Raw genomic sequence first — 26,315 nt, 5'->3', positions numbered from 1 at the left:
ATGATGTGCTACACCACTCACACCCTATACTTACCCACTACCCCAATCCTATTCTAGCTATGTTAGTTTGGTGCAAAAGTAACTGCGGTTTTAATAGAAGACTAGAATCTGAGAGACAATGTTATTCTATTCCATGCTGTTCAAATATGGGAACTTTCATTATCAAAGGGAATGTCTTATTACCAGGGATGTTCAGTTCAGAGCTATCTCTCAAGTGGACATACCTGTTTTCAAATATTTTAGGAGTTGCAACATGGAAGAGGACAGACTTGTTCTAAAACACGACCTACAGCTCAAAACAAAGGATTCCTTAATGAGAAACATTTCTGGCTTAATATAATCCTTATATTTGAGACTATACAAAGATCAGCCGTCCCCAACCTTTTTGGCACCAGGGACCAGTCTCGTGGAAAACAATTTTTCCAAAGATGGGGTGGAGGATGGTTTTGGAATGATTCAAGTGCATTACATTCATCATTAGATTCTCATAAGAAGCATGCAATCTAGATCCGTCACATGCGCGGTTCACAATAGGGTTTGTGCTCCTGTAAGACTCTGTGCTGCCACTGATAAGAGGTGGAGCTTGGCTTCACTTGCTTGTTCACCACTCACCACCCGCTGTATGGCCCGGTTCCTAACAGGCCACAGACCAGTGCTGGTCTGTGGGCCAGGATTTGGGGACCCCTGCCAAAGGTGATTTGAGATGGCCTCCTACTGTGTGCTCTGGTAGTGGTTAAAGCCTGAGGAGTCAGACTATGAGACCCTTCAGGTAATCTCCAATAAGTTGCCCTTCACTTTTAAGACTAAATATCTAATGGTAAGATTATTGTCACAGTCCAGTTACAGAACTTAAAAAAATACTACCAAGAGCACATCAAGTAGCTCTGAATCTTCAGGAACAGCAATGGCAACCATTAGTATTGTGCCAAGAACTTCACATTTCTTATAAGACTATTCTAAGGTTAGTAGTTTATTATCTCCATTCTAAAGTAAGGGAACAGGCACACAAGGATGCTATAACTTGCCCAAGGTTATAGATTCAGTAAATAGGAAGGAGCTAGGATTTGTATACAGGGAGTCTGAGACTCTAATCATCATTCAACAAATACTGTGAGTGCCTGATAGGGTTTGGCCATGTCCCCACCCAAATCTCATCTTAAATGGTAGTTCCCATGATCCCCATGTGTCGTGGGAGGGATCCGGTGGGAGGTAATTGAATCACGGGGACAGGCACCTCCATGTTTCCCTCATGATACATGTGAGTTCTCACGAGATCTGATGGTTTTATTAAGAGGGTTTTTCCCCTTCTGCTTGGCACTTCTTCCTGCCATCATGTGAAGAAGAACATGCTTGCTTCCCCTTCTGTCATCATGGTAAGTTTTCTAAGGCTTCCCTAGCTATGCTGAACTGTGAGTCAAATAAAACTCTTTTCTTTATAAATTACTGAGTCTTGGGTATGTCTTAGCAGTGTGAGACCAGACTAATACAATGCCTAACATGTGTCAGGCTATTTTTATACATTTAGGCTATGCCAGTGAATGAAAGAAAAACCAACAAAATTCACTGCCCTGTGGAGCTTATATTTTAGAGGGAAGAAGCTTACTAACTTATATATTCTTAGAATTACAAAATGACAAAGACCCAACTGAAAGTTTCAGTTTGGCTGACTGACACACTCCTCATTCAGTTATTAAAATATACTTCACATATCAGAATGGTTACTTTTATAATACAAAAAAAAATGTAAAGTGTACTACAAAAGTGTAATTTCATTTGGCACCCGTGTCAAGAAAAAGAATCTGAAATAATTATAAATTTCAAGTATAAAGAGAATAAAATGCGGCACACTAGCATATTAAGAGCAATGCACTGGATCAGGCATTCACTCTGCCACCATGCCCATGAGCAAGCTACAGTTTCAGGTAGCTTCTTTTCAGGGTCAGAAGACCTCCAAAATTCTTTATCTGGAGGATCCTGACAGATTCAAATATGCATAATCCATCCTTAATATTTGTGATGTATGTTAGTTAGACACACGGAAGAGACATATACCAGAAAACATTAGCTAGCTTTTACAGAGCAACTGCCAAAATTTAAGACATTTCAACATCCTCAAATTTAAGAGTCCCATGTAGCTTTCTGGCATAATAGGAAAGGCTCCTGTCTTATATCTGGGTAAAATGGATGATAAGTTCTAGCAATTTATAGTTATTCTTTAAATATATCAACACCATGATTGATGTCATAAAATGGTTGTACTTCAAGAAAATTTTAATACTAGCCAAAAAGTTTAGGCACTTAAAAGTGACCAATGACTGATTCTCCAGCAAAGTAGTATTCACTCTGGGAACAGGATTTACTACTGAAAGCAGGCATAAAAGCCCTTAAAATGAATCTGTTACCTGGAGGTAATCTATCACAGTCCTCCATTTTTAAGCCTCATAACTATGGCTTCAGCTTTGCCTCCCAACAATGTAGAATGTTCACAAAATGTGAAACTCCATTTAAGTGAGTCTTTGAAGTGCAATGAAAATGGAAAGAGTAATGTGAAAAGCTAAACATAAATAGTAAATCACTACCACTGACTTCCTTTATATAGTGACTAAAAGTGGTCACTTACGGTGTTAAATCCTATTATAATCAGCAATGTAAATGAGAGAAATAATTTATACAAATAATTAAAAAGTTACCAGTTTTTGTTTCCTTTCATGAACCAAATTCCTACATGGTAATAAGAACTGGAATGGAATGATAAGCTCTTTTTCCTGCTCCTGAGGCTTATACGCTAATGATAGATATACAAGTGCACATACAATATGTATGCCTGGGAAATGACCAGACTTTCTGAGGAAGCACCTGACTATACATAGCCTAAGATTTCAAGACTTTTCTTCTTTATATAAAAATAGTCAATAAATGTTACTGTTCTTACTATTTCTATCCTGGAACAAGGTCAAACAGATTCTCAAGTTCACAAGGACATGTTCATCAATGGTAGTCACTGACAAGCTTGACAAAAGAGCAGTGAGGGGCTTACCAGCCCTATTTTTATTTACACAGATTATAAAGTGCCAACATTTACAACAATATGATGATGGCACACAAGTAGACCAAAAGAGAAGAAAAGTAAAATAAACATGAATTTGGTCTGTGACAACGATGGGATCTCAAATCAATGGGGGAAAATATAGACTATTCAAAAAGTGGTAGTAGGACAACAGGGAGCCATCTGGAAAAAAGTAAAGTGGAATTTATACCAGGATCAACTACACAAGGATCAGAGCTTTCCACGGAAAAGCAATGAAACCACAGTAAGTATACAAGAAAACATGAGACATTCCTTTGCATGGGAACGTCATTTTTGGCTATGATTTAGAATATAGAAGCATTAAAAATTAAACTATATAAGAACAACAAAAATAGTTCTGTATGACAGAGCACACCAAAAACAAAGTTAAAAGATGAAAGACAAACTAGGAAAAATGTTTGGAACTCATTAATTACAGAGACTATAAAGCTTACAAAGAGCTCCAAGAAATCAACAAGCCAGTAGAAAAATGGGCAAATACTTTATAGAAAGGAAACACAAACTGCTCTTACAACAAAATGCTTACCCTTGCTCTCAGAAATTAAAATTGAACCTTCAATGTAATATATTTCACTTATCAGATCAGCAGACATCAGGTTTGATACTACATTGCCTGTGAGGCCATGATGAAACAATGATAATAAAAACAAGTACAAACACCTTAAGTATTTTGAAAATAACTCATTATTATTATTGTTATTATTACTATTATTATTATTATTATTATTATTTGAGATGGAGTCTTACCCTGTCACCCAGGCTGGAGTGCAGTGGCACGATATTGGCTCACCACAACTTCCACCTCCCAGGTTCAAGTGATTCTCCTGCTTCAGCCTCCTGAGTAGCTGGGATTACAGGCGTCCACCACCATGCCCGGCTAATTTTTGTATATTTAGGTTTCACCATTTTGGCCAGGCTGGTCTTGACCTCCTGACCTTATGATCCACCTGCCTCAGCCTCCCAAAGTGCTGGGATTACAGGCATAAGTCACCGTGCCCGGCCTCAAAAGTATTTTTAAAACTGACAGAATTATAAATGCATTTACCCTGTAAGCCAATAACCTCACTCTTCAAAAGTTATCATAAATATTTACCTATATAAAAGATCATTTGTACTTTTTTTTTTTTTTTTTTTTTTTTTTGAGACGGAGTCTCGCTCTGTCGCCCAGGCTGGAGTACAGTGGCCGGATCTCAGCTCACTGCAAGCTCTGCCTCCCGGGTTCCCGCCATCCTCCTGCCTCAGCCTCCCGAGTAGGATCATTTGTACATGTTATTTAGTACAGATCTGTCATCAGTATGGGACTGGTTATACAGTGTATCCATACAAAATAATTCTGTGCAGCTTTAAGAATGAGCAATGCTCTATAAACTAATACAAAAGAATCTCCTGTAAGATACACTGTTAATAAAAAGGTATGTATCCTTCTATAAAAGAAAGAAATAAGAACATTTGTATCTAGATAAAATTAGGAGGAGATTTAAACACTAATCTGAGAGATTATGTGTGAGGCCCCTGCCCTTCCAAATTCGTGCTCAGTTCCTCCCTGCTCTATGCCATAAACAGGAACAACCATGGCTAAGTTCAGCAGAGGCCAGAAAGATGAGCACCAATTACTTTCTTAATATCTATGTGTTTCTCATTTGACTTAACATTTCATACTCAGCTCTTTTCTGACTAACACAGTAAGCCTTGATACATGAATAAGCAGGTGGTCTGGGCAAGCAGGGAATATACTTAGAAACATTTAAGTCATACTCCAAACAGGTTTAAACAAAATTTCCTCTTTTTTTAGGGACATTTTTACTGTAGGGGGATTCTCAAATCGCCCTACAGTAAACCAGTGAATAGAGAAAGGCACTGTGATGGGAAAAGAAACAAACAGTTTCAGAGCTCGAATTCCAGAACAAGAAAGATCTCTAGATGGAATGGGTTTTGAAAGTGTTTCCTAATTACACTGGCCTAACTCCTTCATCATGAGAGACACGTGCTGAATATTCTCTAATGCTTCCTTGTCAGAATGGTAGATAACACAGGAACACTTCCAGAAGTTTAAATAATTTTATTTCATGTCATTTGGGATGTTTAGGTTTCCATGGCAAATGCTGTGTGCCGTTTCAAGGTTAACTGAATACATCTCAGGAAGACTACAATCCTGGATCCTTTAAGTTCCTTTTCTGCAGGAAAAGTGTGTGCCAACCTTATTAGCTTGAGTGAGCTTACAGTTATGTAAGCATCTCCCAACTCTGACCATTTTAATTACTAAGACATGGAGACAGAACACACATATGCTGTGCTTCAGATTATGGTGGGATGGACAAGTCAGATACAAGCAAGCTCTATGAAGAAAGGAATGAATTGAACCTTGTATCTGTCTAAAGACAAGCACTGTTACATAATCCAGCCCCATGGTAAGCTAGCGTCCCACTAAAAGTGCAGCATGCCAAACCACTCAGATGGTCCCACTGCATATGGAGTTCCTACCAAAGATATCTGCCATCCCCTTTCCCTGTTAGATTCCTTTTTGATGCACACAGAATGGCTCTAAGTGGTTTCTCTAAAGCAGAACAGAGTTTGTAGGTCACTTGGAGTCCAAAATAGATCAGCTAGCAGTTTCTCTTGGCCTAGTGATCTAGATTCCAAATTTCAGAACCTAAGAAATTCTATCAAGGTTTAAACAAGGGAACCCTTTAGATAACCTGACATATATGGGATGGAGATATCTGTATCACCTAAAACTTTTTAGGCCTTCTCAATCCTTAGCATCTTCTCTTTAGCCCTTGGCAACTCTGAATATGAAAATAACCAAGGGCTAATTAAGACAAGAGGAAAAGCTCAGAGGATCTGAACCCAGGCAAATACATGCTTCTTTGGTCTTCGCAGCTCTATGTTTTCTTGTCTTGTTAAGCCAGTGGCAACCCAGTTGTATGGGACACATTTGGAATGTAATGTAAGCAAGGTGCTTTACCCATAGAACAGGAAGAATTTAAGCAGTAACTCACATAAAAAACAAATTTAAATAGCAGTCTTAACTTGCTTAGCCCAAGTTCAGGTTTAAGATTGCAGGATCCTACAGGCAGGTCACAGAACTAGCTGCACAGAACACTTAAGTCAGGAAGTAACTACCACTGCTCTCAACCTATACTTAGAACTTTGCAAAGAAGAGTTAATTTAGGATTTTTAATAGTTAAGAATTTTTAACCCATCTTGGTGTGGAAGAACTATTCTATATACCCAAATACTTAATACAGGCATACTGCGATTCAGATACTGCCTTTTTTTCTTCTTTTTTTAAAACAAATTGAAGATTTCTGGCAACCCTGTTTCAAGCAAGTCTATCAAGTCATTTTTCCAATAGCATGTGCTAATTACCTGTCTGTGCCATATTTTGGTAATTCCCACAATATTTCACACTTTTTCATTGTTATATGTTATGATGATTTGTGATTAGTGAACTTTGATGTTATTATTGTAACTGTTTTGGGGCACCACGAACTGCACCCATTTAAGACAGTAAACTTAACAAATGTGTTTTGATTGCTCCACTCACCAGCCCCTCCATCTCTCTCCCTCTCCTCAGGCTTCCCTACTTTGAGACATAACCATATTGAAACTAGGCTAATTAGTAACTCTACAATGGCTTCTAAGTGTTCAGGTGAAAAGAAGAGTAGTCACACATCTCTCACTTTAAATCAAAAGCTAAAAATGATACAGCTTAGTGAGAAAGGCATGTCAAAGCTGAAAGAGGCCAAACGCTAGGCCCCTGGGGCAAATAGCCAAGCTGTGAATACAAAGTGCTACTCTGGTGAAAGCCGAAAAGCCTTATTACTGATATGGAGAAAGTTTTAATGGTCTGGATAGAAGATCAAACCAGCCACAAATTTCCGTTGAGCCAAAGCCTAATCCAGAGAAAGTCGCTAAATCTCCTTTCAGGGGCTAATAGCTGGTGACTTTAAGTTAAAGCCAATGCTCACTGGCCATTTCAAAAATCTTAGGGCCCTTAAGAATGATGCTAAATCTACTCTGCCTGTGCTCTGTAAATGAAACAAAGTCTGGATGACAGAACATCTGTTTAGAGCATGGTTTACTGAATATTTTAAGCCTGCTGTTGCGACCTACTGCTCAGAAAAAAGACTCTTCAAAATATTACTGCTCATTGACAATGTACATGGTCACCCAGAAGTTATGATGGAGATATACAAGGAGATTAATGCTGTTTTCATGCCTGGTAACAAAATTTCTATTCTGTGACCCATGGATCAAGGAGTTATTTAGACTTCCAAATCTTATTATCTAAGAAATACTTTTTTTGTAAGGCTATAGCTGCCACAGATGGTGATTCCTCTGATGGATCTGGAAAAAGTAAATTGAAAACCTTCTGAAAAAGATTCACCATTCTAGGTGCCATTAAGAATAATCAGGATTCATGGGAGGTGGTGAAAACATCAACATTAACAGGAATTCAGAAGAAGTTTACTCCAACCCTCATGGATGACAATTTTGAAGGTCTCAAGCCTTCACTGAAGGAAGGAACTGTGGATGTGACAGAAATAAAAAGAGAACTAAAGTTAGAAGTGGAACCCAAACATGGGTCTGAATTGCTGTAATCTCATGATCAAACACGGATTAGGAGTTGCTTCTCATGGATGAGCAAAGAAAGTGGTTTCTTGAGAAGAAATCTGCTGAAGATGCTGTGAATGTTGAAATGACATGAAGAATTCAGAATATTACATAAACTTAGTTGATAAAGCAGCAGCAAGTTTTGACAGGACTGACTCCAATTTTGAAAGTTCTATTGTGGCTTAAATGCTATCAAACAGCGCTGCATAGGGATCTTTTGTGAACGGAATAGTCACTCTGTGGGACAAACTTCATTGCTGTCTTAAGAAACTGCTGTAGTCACCCCAACCTTCAGCAACCACTACCCTGATTAGTCAGCAGCCATCAATAGCAAAACAAGACTATCCACCAGCAAAAAAGATTATGATTCACTGAAGGCTCAGATGATTGAATTTTTTAGCAATAAAGCATTTTTTAATTTAAGGTATGTACATTGTTTTTTAGATAGAATCTTATTATACATGTGATAGACTACAGTATTGTGTGAATAAAACTTTTATATGCACTGGAAAACCAAAAAAACTCATGAGACTCACTTTATTGTGATACTTGCTTTATTGCAGCGGTTTGAAACTGAACCTGCAATATCTCCGTGGTATGCCTGTACCCCCTGAAAAAAAATATCTAATATGAAATACACAACTATGTGAATATTGAGATGACACATAGGGAACACCTTGATGCAGTTACCTTGCCACATATTTCAGTAGCAAACCAGTGCCAAACATACTTTTAGGCACTAAATGACTTAATATATTCCAATCTACTCCTTGGGGGGCCACATACTGACAGTGATCACTGACATACTTATTTCTACAGTAACATTTAAAATGATTATGGAAGCAAAATTTCCCACAGTTCAAAGAAACAAGGGCAAATGCGTATTTAAAGTGTCTGTATCTGGTATAGGGAAGAAAGTATTGCACGGTGATATGATCTGGTTGTGTCCCCACCCAAATCCTATCTTGAATTGTAACTCCCACAATTCTCACATGTCATGGGAGGAACCCAGTGGGAGGTGACTGAATTATGGGGGTGGGTCTTTCCTGTGCTATTCTTGTGATAGTGAATGAGTCTCACGAGATCTGATGGTTTTAAAAATGGGAGTTTTGCTGCACAAGCTCTTTTTCCCTGCCACCATCTATGTAAGACATGACTCGCTCTTCCTCGACTTTCACCTTCTGCCGTGATTGTGACGCCTCCCCAGCCATGTGGAACTTTTAAGTCTAATAAACCTCTTTTTTTGTAAATTGCTTAGTCTTGGTTATCTCTTTATTGGCAGCATGAAAATGGACTAATACACACAGCTATACAAAAGCTGCCTGTTAAGGCAGTATCAATATTATTAAACATTAAAAAATACTAGTTTCAAGGTTGTTTGGGAGTCTTAAAGCAGTCTAATTATATCTTCATTAAAATCTTCCTTAGAAACACTAGTCAAAACACACTGTATCATGAAACAGATCAGTTAACTGAAATAAAGATAAGACTAGGAAGTCCTATAGATACCTGTTATAACCCTGATGCTCATCAAGTGCCCATTCTGCACAAGTTTTCGTGGAAAACTGGAGGAATTCTACAGTAAGAGCAATAAAAGTTTGGTACAGTACCTAGTGTATAAGTCCACTTGATTAATTATCCATAATAATTTATGTTAAATTGGAAATCTGTATCTACATTAAAATATTAAATCCTCATGACTTAACAAAGGGATGATTAATACAGAACTTTTAAGGTTACAATGGAAACAGTCTTTCCATATTAAAGAAAAAAACCTCAAAAAGCCCAATTATTCTAAATTTAGAAACTAGTAATCTTTTTCTTTAGGTAGCAATTATAAATATTAACTATACTTAAAAGTGCACATCTCACAAATGAATAGAAACAGGTTCCCTCAATTTTTTTTTCCACATGACAATTATGATTTAGTGAAAGGATATAACATAGGAATTAGTGCCCAAACAAGCAACATTTTTAAAGAGCACCTAGTCTCAAGTCAATTTTTGTGATGTCAACTGCGTTTCATTAAAACACATAGCAAAAGAAACCTTTTCTCTCTGATCTGGAAGAAGAAACAGACTCTACTTTTCTACTACTACTCTACCCCAAATAAATCCTCCCTTCCTTAAGATAATGGATGTTTATGATTCAAGAGCCAAACATCTAATTTGATCATAGTTTAATAAGCAATTCCCACGGAATTAAAAATCATAAGTGATTAATATAACCAATAAGCATAATAACAAGGATATCTTACAGCTGTGTGACATTTTATTGTGTTTGTAAACTGCTTTTACATAAAATTGCTGCCTGTGCAATTTTTAGAGGGTCCAGCTATGATCAAATGTAGCTGGAATACTGCCACACAAGGTGTCTGGGGAATGAATCATGAGAGTTGTGTTTCTTTCTTAAAACAGGAAAAAAACAATCTATCTTCACTTTTTGAAGATGCATAAAAAATTAGTTTCTCACCTTCTGGTATTTCTGCCACCATTTATATGAACACTGGTCTTCCCTTGAGACAGGTTTTGAAGGAAATATCTGGCACTTATTGAGGGATTCTAACTGAACTGCAGACATGGTTGAAGGCAACACACATTCGGGAAGAATTTGCACTTTAGCTTGCTGGATTCTAAAATAAAGAGAACCAAGCATGGTATTCATTTCTAAAATCGACTAAAACTATAAGTTTCTAAACAGTGATAATTTTAAATACTATGATTTTCCAAGTTTTATCTTTTAAACATTCATCAAATACTGATGTTTAGATATAGAAATTTTCAGAAAATAATTTTATTTCATAAATCATACCAAAGTTAAAACCAAAGATAGCCTAAGGTATGGATTTTCAATGTCACTGTGGAATGGAAAGGGAGATCTACACATTTCAGATAAATACAGAGTCTATAAATGAAACTACTGCTTGATACTTCTAATTTCTTAAACATTCTTTAGACACCCAAACTCTTCTATCCCCCCACTTCTTATGCTGCTTAACTCTTACATCTATCCTTTCCCATAAGTCATCTGAGTAGAGAAAGGAAGAGAAAAATCAAGAATGCATTTACATGGATGAATTAAAATAACACTAGGGAATTACATGCAATCTTTCTGTATGCATTCCTTTTCACATTCTTAAAAGTTTATCTGTACAGAGGATCAAACTATACATTAGATTCTTAAAAGTTATTTAAAATGTCATAATAAAGTCTTTTCCAAAATGCTACTTGAGAATATCATAATTGCAAATATCTGATGAACTAGTGCAAACAGGAAGGTTGTATGCATGAGCTATCTTCCTGTGAGGCGCTCTATCTCTCAGAGTGTAGCTTTTGAAATGTAGAATATGTAACTATATTCAAATGCTAGTATAAAACACTGTCAGACTGACAAAGTCAAATATATTAAAAGTCTCTGCTTTATTAGTTATACTTAAGACTTCTAAAGTAGTCTTTCATAATAACCCCTGTTTGACCACAAAATATTATGGATGAAATTCTGACATTTTACTTATTTATTAAAAGGAAAAATAGCTGGGTGTGTTAGAAAGTATCTAGGTTTAATTTAATGATAATAGTAGACTCACTCTACCAACTTTATTTCCTTCCTGCAAACTCATTAGAAATACTCAAAAAATTTGTCCACATGATTTGGGAAAATGTTAAAACATTTTCCTATAGTCAAACTATAGTCAAGTGTTCTTATGTTACTAGAGCTCATTAGAAACAAAATCTCAATTTCCTTCACCTGATTCATGAACACAAATAACTTGTTATTTATATTATGAAGACAAGAGTATATACCATCCTATGGAAATTTTTAGAAATCTGATTCTTCTTTAAGGTTATAGGAAACTGAATTAAGAATTTTGCTTTACCAAACTATTGTATAAGATTTGATTATGATAAAAACAGTAACATTATTGATCCTGTGGCTTACAGATCATGTTAACAGTCTGCAGTACAAGCTGTTTGAATTGCCTTGAAGGATGAAAGAATGCTCTCCTTTACCTGGTTAAACACGGCCAGGATCCACTGCATACGCAGTGGCTGGTTCTCCCAGCAGCTGAGTTTTGTTTTTAACATAAGCTAGTTTTTTTTCTTTCCAACCTGTTTATCAGAGTTGTTTTGTGATTACAGCAAAATAATTTATATAAATGTTATAAAAACCAGTGAAATATGAGTACAACAATAAAATTGCTTCAAGGAACATTAAGTTGAGACATAAAAAAAACTGCTTTCAACTTAGGTATATGCAACTTTAATAGGAAAAAAACCGCACAAATCTGGAAAATTTCTGCACTCAAATTGCCTTGTGACTATCTTTAGAATCCCTCTTTAAAGAAAAACTAGCAGTATAAACTGCGGATAATATACAATGAAAGTGCTAGAAAGTCTACAGTCATCTCCAATGTGCAGACCTGCTTCAATTAAAAGACGTTGGTCTCTCCAAATGAAAAATGAATGAATTTATACATTTTAAGTTAAAATAAAATGTTTATGCTATATATGTGTAACATTTTGTGATTTCCAGCTTCAACTAACTTTCTGACTAACAATTACTGGTCTCAGTCATGACAGGTAAGAGATCTTCTCTTGTGATGCCAACAGGATATCAATCCCCTCCTCCTCTCTACATGCTAAGAAGTAGGAACTTCTGAAGAGTCCTATGTCAATGAGACCTGTGTTTTTACCAAAAAGAAATTTCTTTGTGTTCAGAAGATGCCCCTCCTGCCGCCCCGCCCCCACGACTCTGGTTGTTGCATACTTTTTTTTTGAGATGGAGTCTCACTCTGTTGGCCAGGCTGGAGTGCAGTGGTACAATCTCTGCTCACTCTAACTTCTGCCTCCCAGGTTCAAGTGATTCTCATGACTCAGCCTCCTGAGTAGCTGGAATTACAGGCACCATGCCCAGCTAATTTCTTTTATTTTTAGTAGTGATGGGGCTTCACCATGTTGGTCAGGCTAGTCTTGAACTCCTGGCCTTAAGTGATTCACATACCTTGGCCTTCCAGAGTGCTGAGATTACAGGTATGAGTCACCACACCTGGCCTCTGTAGTGTACTTTCAATAAATGAAGTGTCATTTAGGTAAAAGACAAATGGATATTTTTATTTTTTAATTTTTTTTAGTTTTCTATATGCTTAAAACAAATGAATATTAAATATTTTACTGGAGAAAGGGAAGGTGGCTTGAGTTTCAAATGTGCTATGAAGAAATCCTGGTATAAGGGAAGGAGTACCAGTTTGGAAGTCAGGGGACCTAGAACCAATCAGGTCTGTCACTTATTTGCTGTTTAGGCAAATTACTTAACCTCTCTAGTACTTGGCATTCTGATATAGAAAAAGAGGAGACTGCACTAAATCATCTCCAGAATTTCTTTCATTTCACCACTTCCAGTGAAGGTGGTTACAGGGCCAGGGAAGTAGTGGAGCCAAGAGAAATCTCATTCCACAGAGGCCTTTTAAATGAAGACAGACATACCCTTATGAGAGACCTTAATAATGGGTCTACAGAATACTAGAGAGAATGTGTCCTTTCCAAGTCTTATCCGCCTGTATCAGTTTGATAGTAATCTTTTTTTTTCCTTTGAGATGGAGTTTCCCTCTTGTTGCCCAGGCTGGAGTACAGTGGCACGATCTTGGCTCACCGCAACCTCTGCCCCCCGGGTTCAAGCGATTCTCCTGCCTCAGCCTCCCAAGTAGCTGGGATTATAGGCATGTGCCACCATGCCCGGCTAACTTTGTATTTTTAGTAGAGATGGGGTTCCTCCATGTTGGTCAGGCTGATCTCGAACTCCTGAGCTCAGGTGATCATCCTGCCTTGGCTTCCCAAAATGCTGGGATTACAGGCATGAGCCACTGCATGTGGCCTGATGTTAATCTTCACTAGAGTCAAGCATTCATTCCTTGTCTTGTTTTCAGAGTTAACAATATACTGCCATCTTGTGTTCAATAGTTTTTCCACAATCAAAACTCACTAATGTCAAGATAGTCTGAGAAATATACATTTCCCCAAGTCAATTTTCCTTTATGGTTTCTAGAATAGTATTCACAATTGAAATTGTATGAAGTAAGAAGTACTTTAAAAATGGAACTGTTAGCAAAATCCACAGTAACAAAACAGTTTTCTAATTATCATAATGCAGACCACCCCCAGGAAATCATTCTTTCATTCATTTATATAACATTTATGGTCCTAAATGTAAAACATAAATAAGTCTTGGTCATTGTTCTTAAGCAGGTTATCTATCCCATCAGGACAGTGCAATGTGGTAAGGCTATCAAAGTGTGCACAATGAATGTTCTGAGGAAGTACCTGGAGAGAACTAAACACCCTAAGAGCTCTGGCAATCCCATCTCACATTCCTCTATGCTCTCTTTAGCTCCAAGGAGCTGTCTGACATGTCAACATTTCCATAATTCAAAAATATATAGGAATGCCCACCATGTGAACAAAACAGACAAAACGTTCCTGCCCTCATGCTGTTCACATTCTTTTTTCAGTCTTAATCCCTCACCCCACCAAATAAAAACCCCAAAATACTCAGAACTTCCATGTGTTCAGAAGATACTACCTGGGCAACACAGAGGTCTGATGAGATTTTCAACTCTGGGTATAAATTGGAAACCAATTCACTAGTACTTGTATTGTGTACCAGGACTGTGTATCTGTAAGACCTCAGAGGTGATGTGCCACAGTTAAGAAGCACTCCCTTAAGAGATAATATCCAATGATCAAGGCAAATGCTTTACTTTGTTTCCTTTTTAAAAGAGGATAAAATAAGATAAACTGGACTTTTCTGTGTCTGCTTTAATGTGCATCCCTTGAATTTGTGCAAAACCCAGCCATTCGAGCTATGTCAAAATGAGCAACTGCTGAAACAGTACACTCAGGGAATTTCTAAATGTCACAAGGCACATAGACTACAAGTATTTATTGATCACTTATTATGTAAATAGCATTTCTGGGTGATATAAAATTCACACTGGAGAAGGACACTAAATATAAATGGCTTTTATAGCTCAGATGGAGCAGTTGGCAGATGTAACCCGTGTGGCTTTCAAACATCATAGCAATGCTACAAAAACCACAGCTGTCCTGGTGAGCACAGAAACAGCTCACAAGCCTGTGGTCTCCCTATCCTCTTATGCTCTGAGAGGCCTTCAATCCTAAAGAAGCCAAGTCCCAAACAGCACCTCCCTTTGGATTTACATTACTATTCTCAAACCTGGAGAGACATTAGAATCACCTGAAAATCATTTTTAAAAGATGCTGCAGCCTCATCACTCTCTGGAGATGGGAGATGAGGTTGAAACTCAAGCTTCTATAGTTTTAAAAGCTTCCCAGGTGATTCTGATGCATAGCAAGGTTGGAAACCACTGGGCTATACCTTAGAAGGGAAAGAGAACAACTAGTTAAAAGTTACAAAATCTGAAAGGTCAGTAGAATAAAAAAGTACAAGAAAACTATTTCATTATAAAACATTCACAGAGCATTAAGGTATATGTTATTTCTTACCCATCTGACTGTGTTCTTAGCTCAAGGACTTTGAACCTTTGTCTTCCAATTGCTTTCACTTTCACTATCTCAATTCCAAAATCCTGTTCTTCTCGATAGGCATATATCTCTGCTGTTGTTCCAAACTGTGCTTCCCTTTCCTGTATATTGCTTCCAAGACAATTTTAAAAGGTAAGAATTTTGAACATTTGAGTTTTAAATATATGCAAAGTATGCAAAAGCAATACATATGGGTAAACAATTTATAGACTCAACCCTTACTACAAAGCTAGTATAATTCTATTTATTTATTTATTTGTTTGAGACACAGTGTGGCTGCGTTACCCAGACTAGAGTGCAGTGGCATGATCTCAGCTTGCTGCAACCTCTGCCTCCCAGGTTCAAGTGATTCTCCTGCCCCAGCCGCCTGAGTAGCTGGGATTACAGGCACACACCACCACGCCTGGCTAATTTTTGTATTTTTAGTAGAGACGGGGTTTCACCATGTTTGTCAGGCTGGTCTCAAACTTCCAACGTCAGGTGATCCAGCCGCCGCGGCCTCCCAAAGTGCTCGGAGTACAGGCGTGAGCTACCGTGCCTGGCCAATTTTATTTATTTTTAAATCACATGGGGGATATAGAAGGAGGATTCAGGAAGTACGATTAAAGAACTTTAGGAAAAGAATAGATTTCTAGTCACTGAAAATAATTTAGAACTTACAGGGGTTTAAACTCATTTCCCAAACCAAACATTCTTTCACTCTGTCAAATGACTTATCATTTCTGCTGCTTACTGGCAGCACTGTACTGGGGTGGGAGCTTCCTGTATGTATTTCCTGCCTCTACTGCAGATTTCCTTTATTTGCCACGGGATACTTAACATTCAGCTTCAATTTAAAGGGTACAACCTATGAATTTTGAGAGACAAGGAAATAAAAGACCACTCTTTTGGAAAAGTAATCCTTTAGGTTAAAATTAAAAAGCACCATTTCTCTTTAATAAAGACAGTTATTGAAACCAAGATTCCAGAAATGTTTTTCATCAAATATAAATGATTAAAAATTTTTCAAATACCAGAAAGTTAAATTGTGTTTGAAGGTGTAGAGCTGAGTTAGATGGTAATTAAATGAACAAAAATACTCCAACTTGCACTATGAAACTTCTACTTAACCAAACTCCTAACCTCACATTCTTACCCAACCTCTCCTGTACATGCATAATAACAGCCTGCTTTGGCTTCAACAATGACCACCGCAATTACCCACGAGAGGAAATGTATTAAGCAAATGGACTCTAATATTTTACCTGTATGCAAGAACAGCAAAGGTTCTATCTTTCTGAATTAAATTCCGCACCATACTGACTTCTTGAGGGTGAAAAAGCTGAAGAGGCAATGTCTGTCCGGGAATCAGGATCATCATCACCTGTGGCAGAACTGGAATCACCTGACAGCTGTCGTCATCGTGCAAAGTCCTACCATGAAATTCTTCCATATCAGCGCCTAGGTACTATTTAAGAACATATATAGGTACAGCGTCATGATCGATATGTAATAAAAATATAAGCTCAACAGACTAAAGAGCAAATCACATTAAAAGAAATACAGGCCAGGCACAGTGGCTCACACCTGCAATCCCAGGACTTTGGGAGGCCGAGACGGGCGGATCACCTGAGGTCAGGAGTTCAAGACCAACCTGGCCAACATGGTGAAACCCTGTCGCTACTAAAACTACAAAAATTAGTTGGGTGTGGTGGTGGACGCCTGTAATCCTAGCTACTCAGGAGGCTGAGGCAGGGGAATCACTTGAACCCAGGAGGTGGAGGCTGCAGTGAGCCGAGATTGTGCCACTGCAGTCACTCGAGCTTGGGTGACAGAGCAACGCTCTGTCTCAAAAAAAAAAAAAAAAATACAAATGGGGTTACAAACACTTAATAAATGTGGTATATAAGCATCCCATGTGAAAATATAATTTTTAATCTAACTTTTAACTCTTAAAATTTCTAATCTTTTATGAAGAATATCTCACAAACACAGAAATTCAAGAATTTTTTTAATACAAAGTATTTTATTTTTACCAAGAAATATCTCTATGTCCAAATATCACAAACAGCAAGTAAAAAATGTATGTTCAGTAACACTCTAGTACCTAGAAGTACAGAGAAGTATTTAATAGCTCAATTACTAGAAAGACTATAAAGAGCAACAATTCTTCAAACAATTCCACCACAACATAGTATTAAGCTTCTTCAAAATTATAGTTAAATGTTTATCTCTGGCAAATAGCCCATGTCCTCATCCACAATTTCTGATATCTAGTAATACAAATATCAGTCACTTGTTTTTATGAACTTTTATCTACATTTAAATGTGTATCTATTATATTAGATCTATCACTAAATTACATACTGTATGTGATGTTGGCAGACTGGTGTCAAAATTTATGATGTTTGGTTTTTTGGCTTCTTTACTATCCTGGTCTTCAACTTCCATTTCATCTTCTTCCTCACTCTCCGCTGTAAGAGTAGAATATTGTAAGAAAAAAAAAATGAATGAAAACCTTTCAAACACATAATTCCTTCTTCAAAAAAGGGGTACTTCTAAAACCACATGCATTTGGTAAACTCTACAGTACTGTGAAGAGGCAGTCAGAGGGCTGGGGTCTATGCTGGGCTCTGTCAGTAGCTATTTTTTTTTTTTAAGTCAACTGTGAATTTTAGAATAGTTTAACATTGATAGAGAAGTTGCAAAGATAATACAGAGTGCTCCTGTATGTCACACACCCTTTTCCCCTATAGTTAATTTATATCAGTATGATACATTTGCCACAACGAAGGAATCAGTCTTGGTACATTACTATAACTAAACTTCACATTTTATTTGGATCCCCTTAGTTTTTATCTAATCTTTTTGTGTTCCAGGATCCCACATTACATTTAGTTATCATGTTTCCCTACCCACCTCTGGGCTAGTGTGGTTTTCAGACTTTGCTTGTTTCTGAGTTTTGAGGAGTACTGGTCAGGTATTTTGAAAAGTATCCCACAACTGGGTTTTGTTGATGTAATTCCCACGATTAGACTGAGGATACGTGTTTCAGGGAGGAAAAAGTGAAGTGTTGTTATTCTTTTGTTTTTTAGAAATGGGGTCTGTCGCCAATGTGCTGTTTTTATTACATATCAAGCCTACATATTATGAACTAGTCCTGCTATTAACCTTGATCACCTGGCTAAAGCAGTATGTGTCAGGTTTTCCCACTATAAAGTTCCTTTCCCCCTCCTTTTCACATTATACTCTTTGGAAGCAAATCACTAGGTGTAGCCTCCACTTAAGCGGTGATAAGTTATGCTCCACTCCCTTGAAAGGGAAATACCTATATACGTTATTTAAAATTCTTCTATATGGGAGATTTTTCTCTTCTCCCTCACCAGAAACTAATTTTAACACCTTAGACAACTCATTCTGCCCAATTAAATTTTAGTTTCCTCATCTGCAAAATGATAGGCTTAAACACGTCAACCTCTAACGTTCTCTCAAACTCTCAACTTCAAAGAGTTCCTACCTAAGTAAGAAAAGAAACCAAAGCAGGCAAGATCTGTTAATTAAAACAGAGAAAGATAATCTGGCAGGAAGAATTTCACAGCATTTTTATAATGATAACATTTCCGTGGCTGTCACTACATTATTTTAAAGTGAAGGCCAGGTGTGGTGGCTCACACCTGTAATCCCAGCACTTTGGGAGGACGAGGCAGGCAGATCACTTGAGGTCAGGAGTTCAAGACCAGCCTGGCCAACATGTTGAAACCCCATCTCTACTAAAAACACAAAAATTAGCCGGGTGTGGTTGCAGGTGCCTGTAATCCCAGCTACTGGGGAGGCTGAGGCAGGAGAATTGCTGGAAACCAGGAGGCGGAGGTTGCAGTGAGCTGAGATTGTGCTACTACACTCCAGTCTGGGTGACAGAGCAAGATTCCATCTCAAAAGAAAAAAAGAAATTTTTGCAATCATTTTCATACTATTTTGCTTAGTAATTTTAAATTTAAAAATAAAGTTGCATGAAGCATAAAACATTTTAGAAGAACGTCTTAGAAAACTAGATGTTACCAATGACAGCAAAGAAAATTAGAAAATGCTACACAATACAAATGCTATTATACTAACTGTGAGTCTGTCCATTTCATACAAACTATGAGTAAATTTCCTATCCTAGACCAGTGATTCTCAACCACAGGTGATTTTGCCCCTCAGGGGATACTGGTTGTAATAACTAAGGGAGTCTGACTGGCATCTAGTGGGTAGAGGCCAAGGATGCAGCTAAATAGCCTACAATGCAAAAGACAATCCCACCCAAAGAATTCTCCAGCCCAAAAGTCAAGTGCTGAGGTTGGGAAACCCTGGCCTAGACTAACAATAAAGAATTACTGAATCTCATTTCTCACGTCCCAGTTCCTGTATTTTTAAACGCCCCAAATAAACTTCTAAATCAATAAAATGTCAATACAAAATAATCATTTTTTTCCTTTACATATCATTATTTAAGTCAAACCACCTGTAGCCAGGTCCCTGACAGAAAATAAAAATGTTTTTCAATATGGTAACTGCCTTGGACTTTCTATTCATTGTTACAATTTCCCAGATACAAAACTTTGTCAAAAACAGAATTACTTCAACTTATATGTAAATAGTCAATGGTCTAACACTTCATACAAATTTTCCTTGGAACATGTAAGTTTCACCAAAAGATAAAAAAGGGCAATCTAAATGGATGAGAAAAATATTCTGTATCAAATTCTTTGTATTTCCAACGCTGACAGCATGACTATCACTTGGCATGCAGCACGATCCACTTTATTGCTCTACTACAGAAAGTTTAAAAGATAAACTATTAGCTCAAAGGCTGGAATTAATATTGTTAAAAATTTACATTTTAACTCTTCTGACTCCTAGTCTCTAAATAATTTCTTTAGTAACTTTTTTTTTCATAAATATGGCTAAAACCCACTTTCCCATACTCAGTTATGTTTATTGTTTCATTTGCCTAGGATAAATTCTTCACATCTCAACTATAAAGCTTTTTGTTGCAACTTAGAGGAATTATTCTTCAGAACAACTCGTACTACATGGAATTATGGAAAGTCCAATGTTTTCCTACAAATAAAATTTACGTAATTTGGAAAGGCATTATTGCTATATCTACATCATCTCTGGGCCCTCTCCCGATGTTTTTCTGAAACACACACACACACACACACACACACACACACACAAAACACGCTGACTGTTCAGAGCTATCACAGTGAAGTCTGATGACTCATCTCATGCAGAAGCACCATGTGAATGCCGACAGAACATCAGTATCCTTCCTCTTCTATTTACCATTCTCCCTGAAACACCGGATTTGGCACAGAGAGTAGGGCTAATGTCTCTGAAAAAACAGCTCAGCTTTCCATCAAAGGCTGGCACACTTACCCTTGTGTCAGTTCAGCTAGGATGGCTTCAAGAACAACCACTGACTATGGTTTATTTTTATAGAAAAGTTCTCTCCTATATGATGGGCGTGCACTCAGTCTCTTCCATGCTGCTACTAGTGGACAAATTAATCTTCCAAGCATAGATTTCCTTAGGCAATTACCTGAAACCGAAAACTGTTTCTTGGCAATCCACGGGAAAAACCCCAAACACACTGGCAAGAGATGCCAGTTTCCCAGCAACTTAAACCCAATCTACTTCCTAGGCCTTATGTTCCACAACCATATCCTAAATATGTGCTTTTGGATGTCTCCTGATCTACCTTGAAAGGCTTTTTCCCAGCTCCTCTGACCCTTGAACAACTTCTGCCTCTGAAGAACCACAATAGCATTCATTTATCTGGCCCTAAATCAACTGCCTCTGCAGTTGATTTATGTTTAGTTATATTCTCAGCAGCCCCGCCTAGACAGTAAACCTCAAGTATCAGATTGTGTATTATCTCTCGTTTCATCTCCACAACACCTAACATACTTGATTAACGAAGGGACTCAGTTAATAGTCTCAAGTTTGGATGATACGCCTTTTGGAAAGCATCTCTTGAAAGGCATTACATGAGAAGTTTATACAATATTCCATGCCTTTTTTTTTTTCTGTTCAGTATTTCAACACAAGGCCAAAGTCTAAACATTTCACACAACATACAGGAAAAAGAAAAACTAAGTATCTCTGATAAAGCATAATCGTACATGCCTGAGAAAAACAGACCAACAGTAAGAAAAACAAAATAGAGAAGGGATTTAGAGAGATAATGACAGACACACCCGGGATGGAATCCTAACTCTGCTGTGTGACCTTGCGCAAGTCACTGAACTAATCTGCAATCCAATACTCGCTGATCAAATCGGAAACTGAAAAGTGATGTGGAAAGGATTAAAAGGCGAAATGCAGGCAAAGCGTTAAGTGCAAGGCTCGTAACACGGTTAGTGCTTAGTACATGTTAGCTGTCACTCTTATTAAAAGGAAGGAAACCAGCAAAACCAACAGCTGTGAATCTGACCCGGCCCTCTAGTTCCAGAGCATTTCCTAGGAGCTACACTCAGGACACAGGGAGGATGGAGAGGATGAGTTTCCTGTTCTTAAGAGCAAACGTCCCCCGACACCCTGGCTCACGGCTCGGGGCAGCAGAGCAGCGAAGAAGGTGCCGCGACTCCATCGCTGGCCAAGGGCCGACGTGAAGCAGCCTCCTGGTGCGGCCCTGCTGGGTTGGCTGGCCAGTCTCGGCACCCCCACACCCGCCTCCCAGGCCCAGCTGCACCGTTAGCGGCTCCGGGCCTCGCCGCACTCCCGACTACAGGGAACTACTCCGGGCGGTTACCAGGCAAGAGCGGCAGGTGATTGCCCATGTTGTGCGCAGCGTCCTGCTGATCTCCTTCGCCGGCCATGTCTGTTTACCCGCAAAGGAGGCTGGGACAGGGCGGTGCCGGAGACTCCGGGGGAGGGTCCGCGTCTCGCCGCTGCCGCGCACCGGGGCCACAGCGCCCCCTGGCAGCCCCAGAGGAGCAGACGGCGGCGCGTACCCAGGCCTGGGAGTGATGCCCTAGGCGGAAGGGACAATTACAGGCCTGCGCTCCGCACCAGGGACAGAACGCCGTCCCCCGCCATCCAGGGCTGAGTGCCCGGCGTACACGCTGCAGAGTCCTCACCTTGTTCCAGCCTTTAGCATGACTTATTTAATCGTACTATTTTGCATATGGAGAAACTGAGGCTGAGAGCCTTTAGTCTCCACCTTGTTTTTAAACGAAGAGGGTAGGGAGTAAATAGAAACCTGTTCATGCAGCAATAGTTTCAATTCTTAAAATATGAAGCATATATAAAATAAGCATATATGTGAAGGCTGGGGAAATCCATCAGTTCTTCCGAGGGTGGTTAAATTATTGCTGATTTTCTTCAGTAGTTTCAATATATGTACATGTAACTTCAGTAACTTCAGTAGTTTCCATATATGTACATTACATTACAAAATTAACAAGTATTAATCAGAAACATACTTGAAATGATGATTGCACAGCATGGAAAACGCCTATAATTGGTAAATAAAACTGTCTAAATATAAACCAACCTACTCATTATGACTTCAGCTATGTAAAAACAAGTCACTGTGGCAAAAAAGAAATAAAGACTATGTAAAAAATGAAGATAATTCTGTTATAACGGTGGAGTTGTGACTGGCAAGATATTTGTTTTGGAGGGTGGACAAAAGTTTTCGTAGTGTACTTTCAATATCATTTTTTCGGCGAGGAAGGAAAACTGAAAAATCCTTAAATGAGATACAACAGCTGAACACGGTAGAGGTGGTGGTGGGTGGAGGCTGAGAGGCAGCAGCAGCATTGCTCAACAGAAAAGTCATGAATCTGAGATTTGAAAAAATGATTTCAGAAAATTTGCCTCCCTGATAAGTTACAAGCGGAAAACTCCCTTGTGACAGAGGTTTGTGAATCATTCCTGTGTCATTTTGCCTCCTGTCTCCGAATCAGTCTGTGGTCTTGGTCAAATCACTTATGGCCTCAGGCCTCAATTCACCTGTTTGCAAAATAAGAATAAACCAAATAGTGTCTCCTATTTGTTCCAGTTAATAATGTCTGCAATATACGATTAGGTTAATAACAATTACATATACTACATAATGAGTTAACAGAGTTAAGGTGATCACTCCAGTCAATTGAAGGATGATTATATGCCACAATACCAGAACAGAACGATGAGGGAATGGCCGGTGTATGGGTGTGCGTGTGTGTGCACACGTGAAAGAGAACGCGGGCAAGCAGGGAGCATGCACTAAGTAATATGTGTGTGTGTTTGATGCTGTAGCATTATCAGTCTCATTATAGTTTGTAGAATTTCAATAACCTGTGCTTACCTGCAGCAGAATTTTCTTTATGCAAGCATCTGGCTTCTAAACAAGTAAGCTCTGACTTTCCAGTCGTTCTCCCCAGAGGTGATATCAGAATTGTCTGAACCCTGGGTCAATCAAGAATTCTCTGGACAAGAAAGCACAGCTGTAAGCCTGGTGGAGTCCACAGATGTGGCTGGAGAAGCACTGTTTTTCTTTCGTCTTTTGTGCATTGCTGCAGATCACCAGAGCTCACATCTGCGTATCTTTTACTCCCCCATTCTCCTCCTTTTCTCCCCTCTCTTCACATTCACCATCTGCTCCCTCCTTCATTTTATCCCTCCAGAGTCTACCCAGTCATCCATAGCTACACCTTTCAATAGGGATAACAACAGATGATCATTGAACAAAAATATCTAAGCAAGCAGGTTTCTTGGATTAAGCACCGGTTATTAAAACCAAAAGGAAAACATGATCATTTACCATTTATGTTTAATTTGGTAACTTTATCCTGAAAGAAGATATCATACTGAGTTGTTCCTCACATTTCCTCTTGCTTGCATGAAGTATCAATGGATAAGGAACTCTGCAAACCAGAGGGAAAAGAAATATATAGGTTCATAGATCACTGTCTTACAGCTCAAGAATTAACTTTAATAGTGCAGAATTAAGGGTGGTAGAGGATGGGAGAAAACATAAATGAAAGAGACTATCGTTCTTTCGATTTCTGGCTTCTACGCAATATTAGCAGCAACGGATATGTATACTGGGAGAAGACATTTCTGTCTCCCCACCCCCCTGTTTTTTTTTGTATTTTCTCTCTCTCTCTCCCCCCCCCATATAGATAGAGAGATAGATAGATAGATAGATAATTTTTTTTTTTTTTTCTCGCAACAGGGTCTTGCTCTGTCCCAGGCTGTAGTGCAGTAGTGCAATCTTGGCTCACTGCACCTGCCACCTCCTGGGCTCAAGTGATCTTCCTGCCTCAGCCTCCAGAGTAGCTGGGACCGTAGGCACCAGCCACCACAGCCAGCTAATTTTTGTATTTTTTGTAGAGATGGGGTTTTGTCATGTTGCCCAGGCTGATCTGGAACTCCTAAGCTTAAGTAATCTGCCCACCTCCACCTCCCAAAGTGCTGGGATTAAGGGATTAAGGCATGAGCCACCACGCCCAGCCTCTACATATTTTTTAATGTGTTAAAGAATGCTACTACTCTTGTCTAAGCAGTTGATTATCTCTTGTCTGGAGTATGGCAATAGCATCAATCCCGGTTTCTCGGCTTCTACCCTTAGTTCTTACAGTGCTTTCTCAACAAAGTCTGAGCGATCCTGTTAAAGCACAAGTCAGATTATGTGACTCCCCACTCAGTACCCTTCCTTGGCTCCCCATCTCCCTTGCAGTGGCCCTTATAGTGCACAGTGGGCCCCCTGTATCCTTCCCTGATGTTACTTCACTACTGCTCTGTGGGCTTTCCCTCCCCTCCATCAACACTGACCTTCTTCTTCCACAACCACATGGACCCATGGCCACCTCAGGGCATTTGCAATTGCCTTTTCCTTTGGCTGGAATGCTCTCCTCCTGCATAGATGCATGACTTTCCCCCTTGTAACTTCCACATCTTGGGTCAAATACCCCTTCCTTGGGGAGTCCTTCCTACACTACCCAGTGTCAGATTGTGACCCTTTTCCCCGACTTCCCACCATTTTCTACCCTTCTTCTCTGCTTCATTTGCCTTCATCTAAGCATTTCTCAACTTTTAAAATACTATGAGACCTGGATAAGATAGTGAGACCCTGTTTCCAAAATAATAATAATATAATAATAAAATACTATGAGGCTTACTTTTAAAGACAGTCTCACTTCTCCCCACTCAAAAGTATAAAGTCTGGATGGGGGATTTCTGCTCCCAAGAACAGGTTCTGGCATTTAAAAGCTGCTCAAAAAATGTTCATTAAATGAAAGATAAATTGCACAGTTCTGGCAGACACCGATTTCCTACTGACTCAAGAGCAATTCCTCTTTCCTTCCCTGCCAAGAACTCTAATTTTGTTTGGGGCAATAGTGTACTCTGCTATGGGGTCATGTTTTGCTGTAAGCCTATAATAATGAGCCCACTCTATTCCCCCAAGCTCCTCTATGGCTGATGATATCACCTGACCTGGTCCTGGCACCTAGAGAAAGTCAGCTTGGTAACCTCTAAGGATGATGAAGAGGGAAGACAACTTTAAGAAGAGATTTTCCTCCATGATGAAAGGCAAAGATGTCATTCCTCCCCACTTCCTGCTGGGATGAAGATTAAGACCCATATTGGTTTGATGGATAAAACCAGCCAACCTAGTCCAAAGATCCAAAATTGTTTTTAAAGGTAATTGTGGACTTTAGAAAAAGCAAAGCTAGATTAACTTGTAGGCGTATTTGGTTATCGTTTTTTGAATAGATGAATTCATTAATTTTGGAAGTGCATAAATCTTCCAATGCTTTCTCCCTTGGGGCAAAAGCACAGGTGAGACAAGCAGCCCCACGGACATGTTCCTCTCACAGTGCCACAGTTCCCTCGGCCACTCTGTGAGACGCAGGTCACAAACAGGTGACCTCTCAAGCTAGAGGCTTTCTTGCCCTGTGCGGTATTTTGAGTTTTTGAGTTATATGATTGCCAGCCAGCATTTGGCAATTGAAGAATACACATACCAATATTGATTTCCTGCTTCTCTTTAAAACTGGGAAGATTTGGCCACCATAAGTCAGATTCATGCATGG

The 26,315-nt window shown here is 38.8% G+C and overlaps 1 protein-coding gene across 1 annotated transcript in view; it reads right to left on the bottom strand.

Moving 5' to 3' along the window:
• Positions 1 to 22,139, bottom strand: part of CRBN (cereblon) — a 30,317-nt gene extending 8,178 nt beyond the window's left edge. The window contains exons 1-5 of the mRNA XM_025375113.1: positions 22,043 to 22,139; positions 17,611 to 17,717; positions 16,509 to 16,711; positions 15,226 to 15,375; positions 10,178 to 10,337 (exon numbers count right to left, since the gene is read on the bottom strand). Coding sequence (XP_025230898.1) covers positions 10,178 to 10,337; positions 15,226 to 15,375; positions 16,509 to 16,711; positions 17,611 to 17,717; positions 22,043 to 22,109 — 687 coding nt within the window. The 5' untranslated portion in view covers positions 22,110 to 22,139. The remainder of the gene's footprint in view (positions 1 to 10,177; positions 10,338 to 15,225; positions 15,376 to 16,508; positions 16,712 to 17,610; positions 17,718 to 22,042) is intronic.
• Positions 22,140 to 26,315: the final 4,176 nt, after the last annotated feature.

The sequence above is a fragment of the Theropithecus gelada genome, chromosome 2 (genome assembly GCF_003255815.1).
Source record: "Theropithecus gelada isolate Dixy chromosome 2, Tgel_1.0, whole genome shotgun sequence".
NCBI classification, from domain to species: Eukaryota; Metazoa; Chordata; class Mammalia; order Primates; family Cercopithecidae; genus Theropithecus; species Theropithecus gelada.
This window is presented reverse-complemented; position numbering and strand designations above follow the sequence as displayed.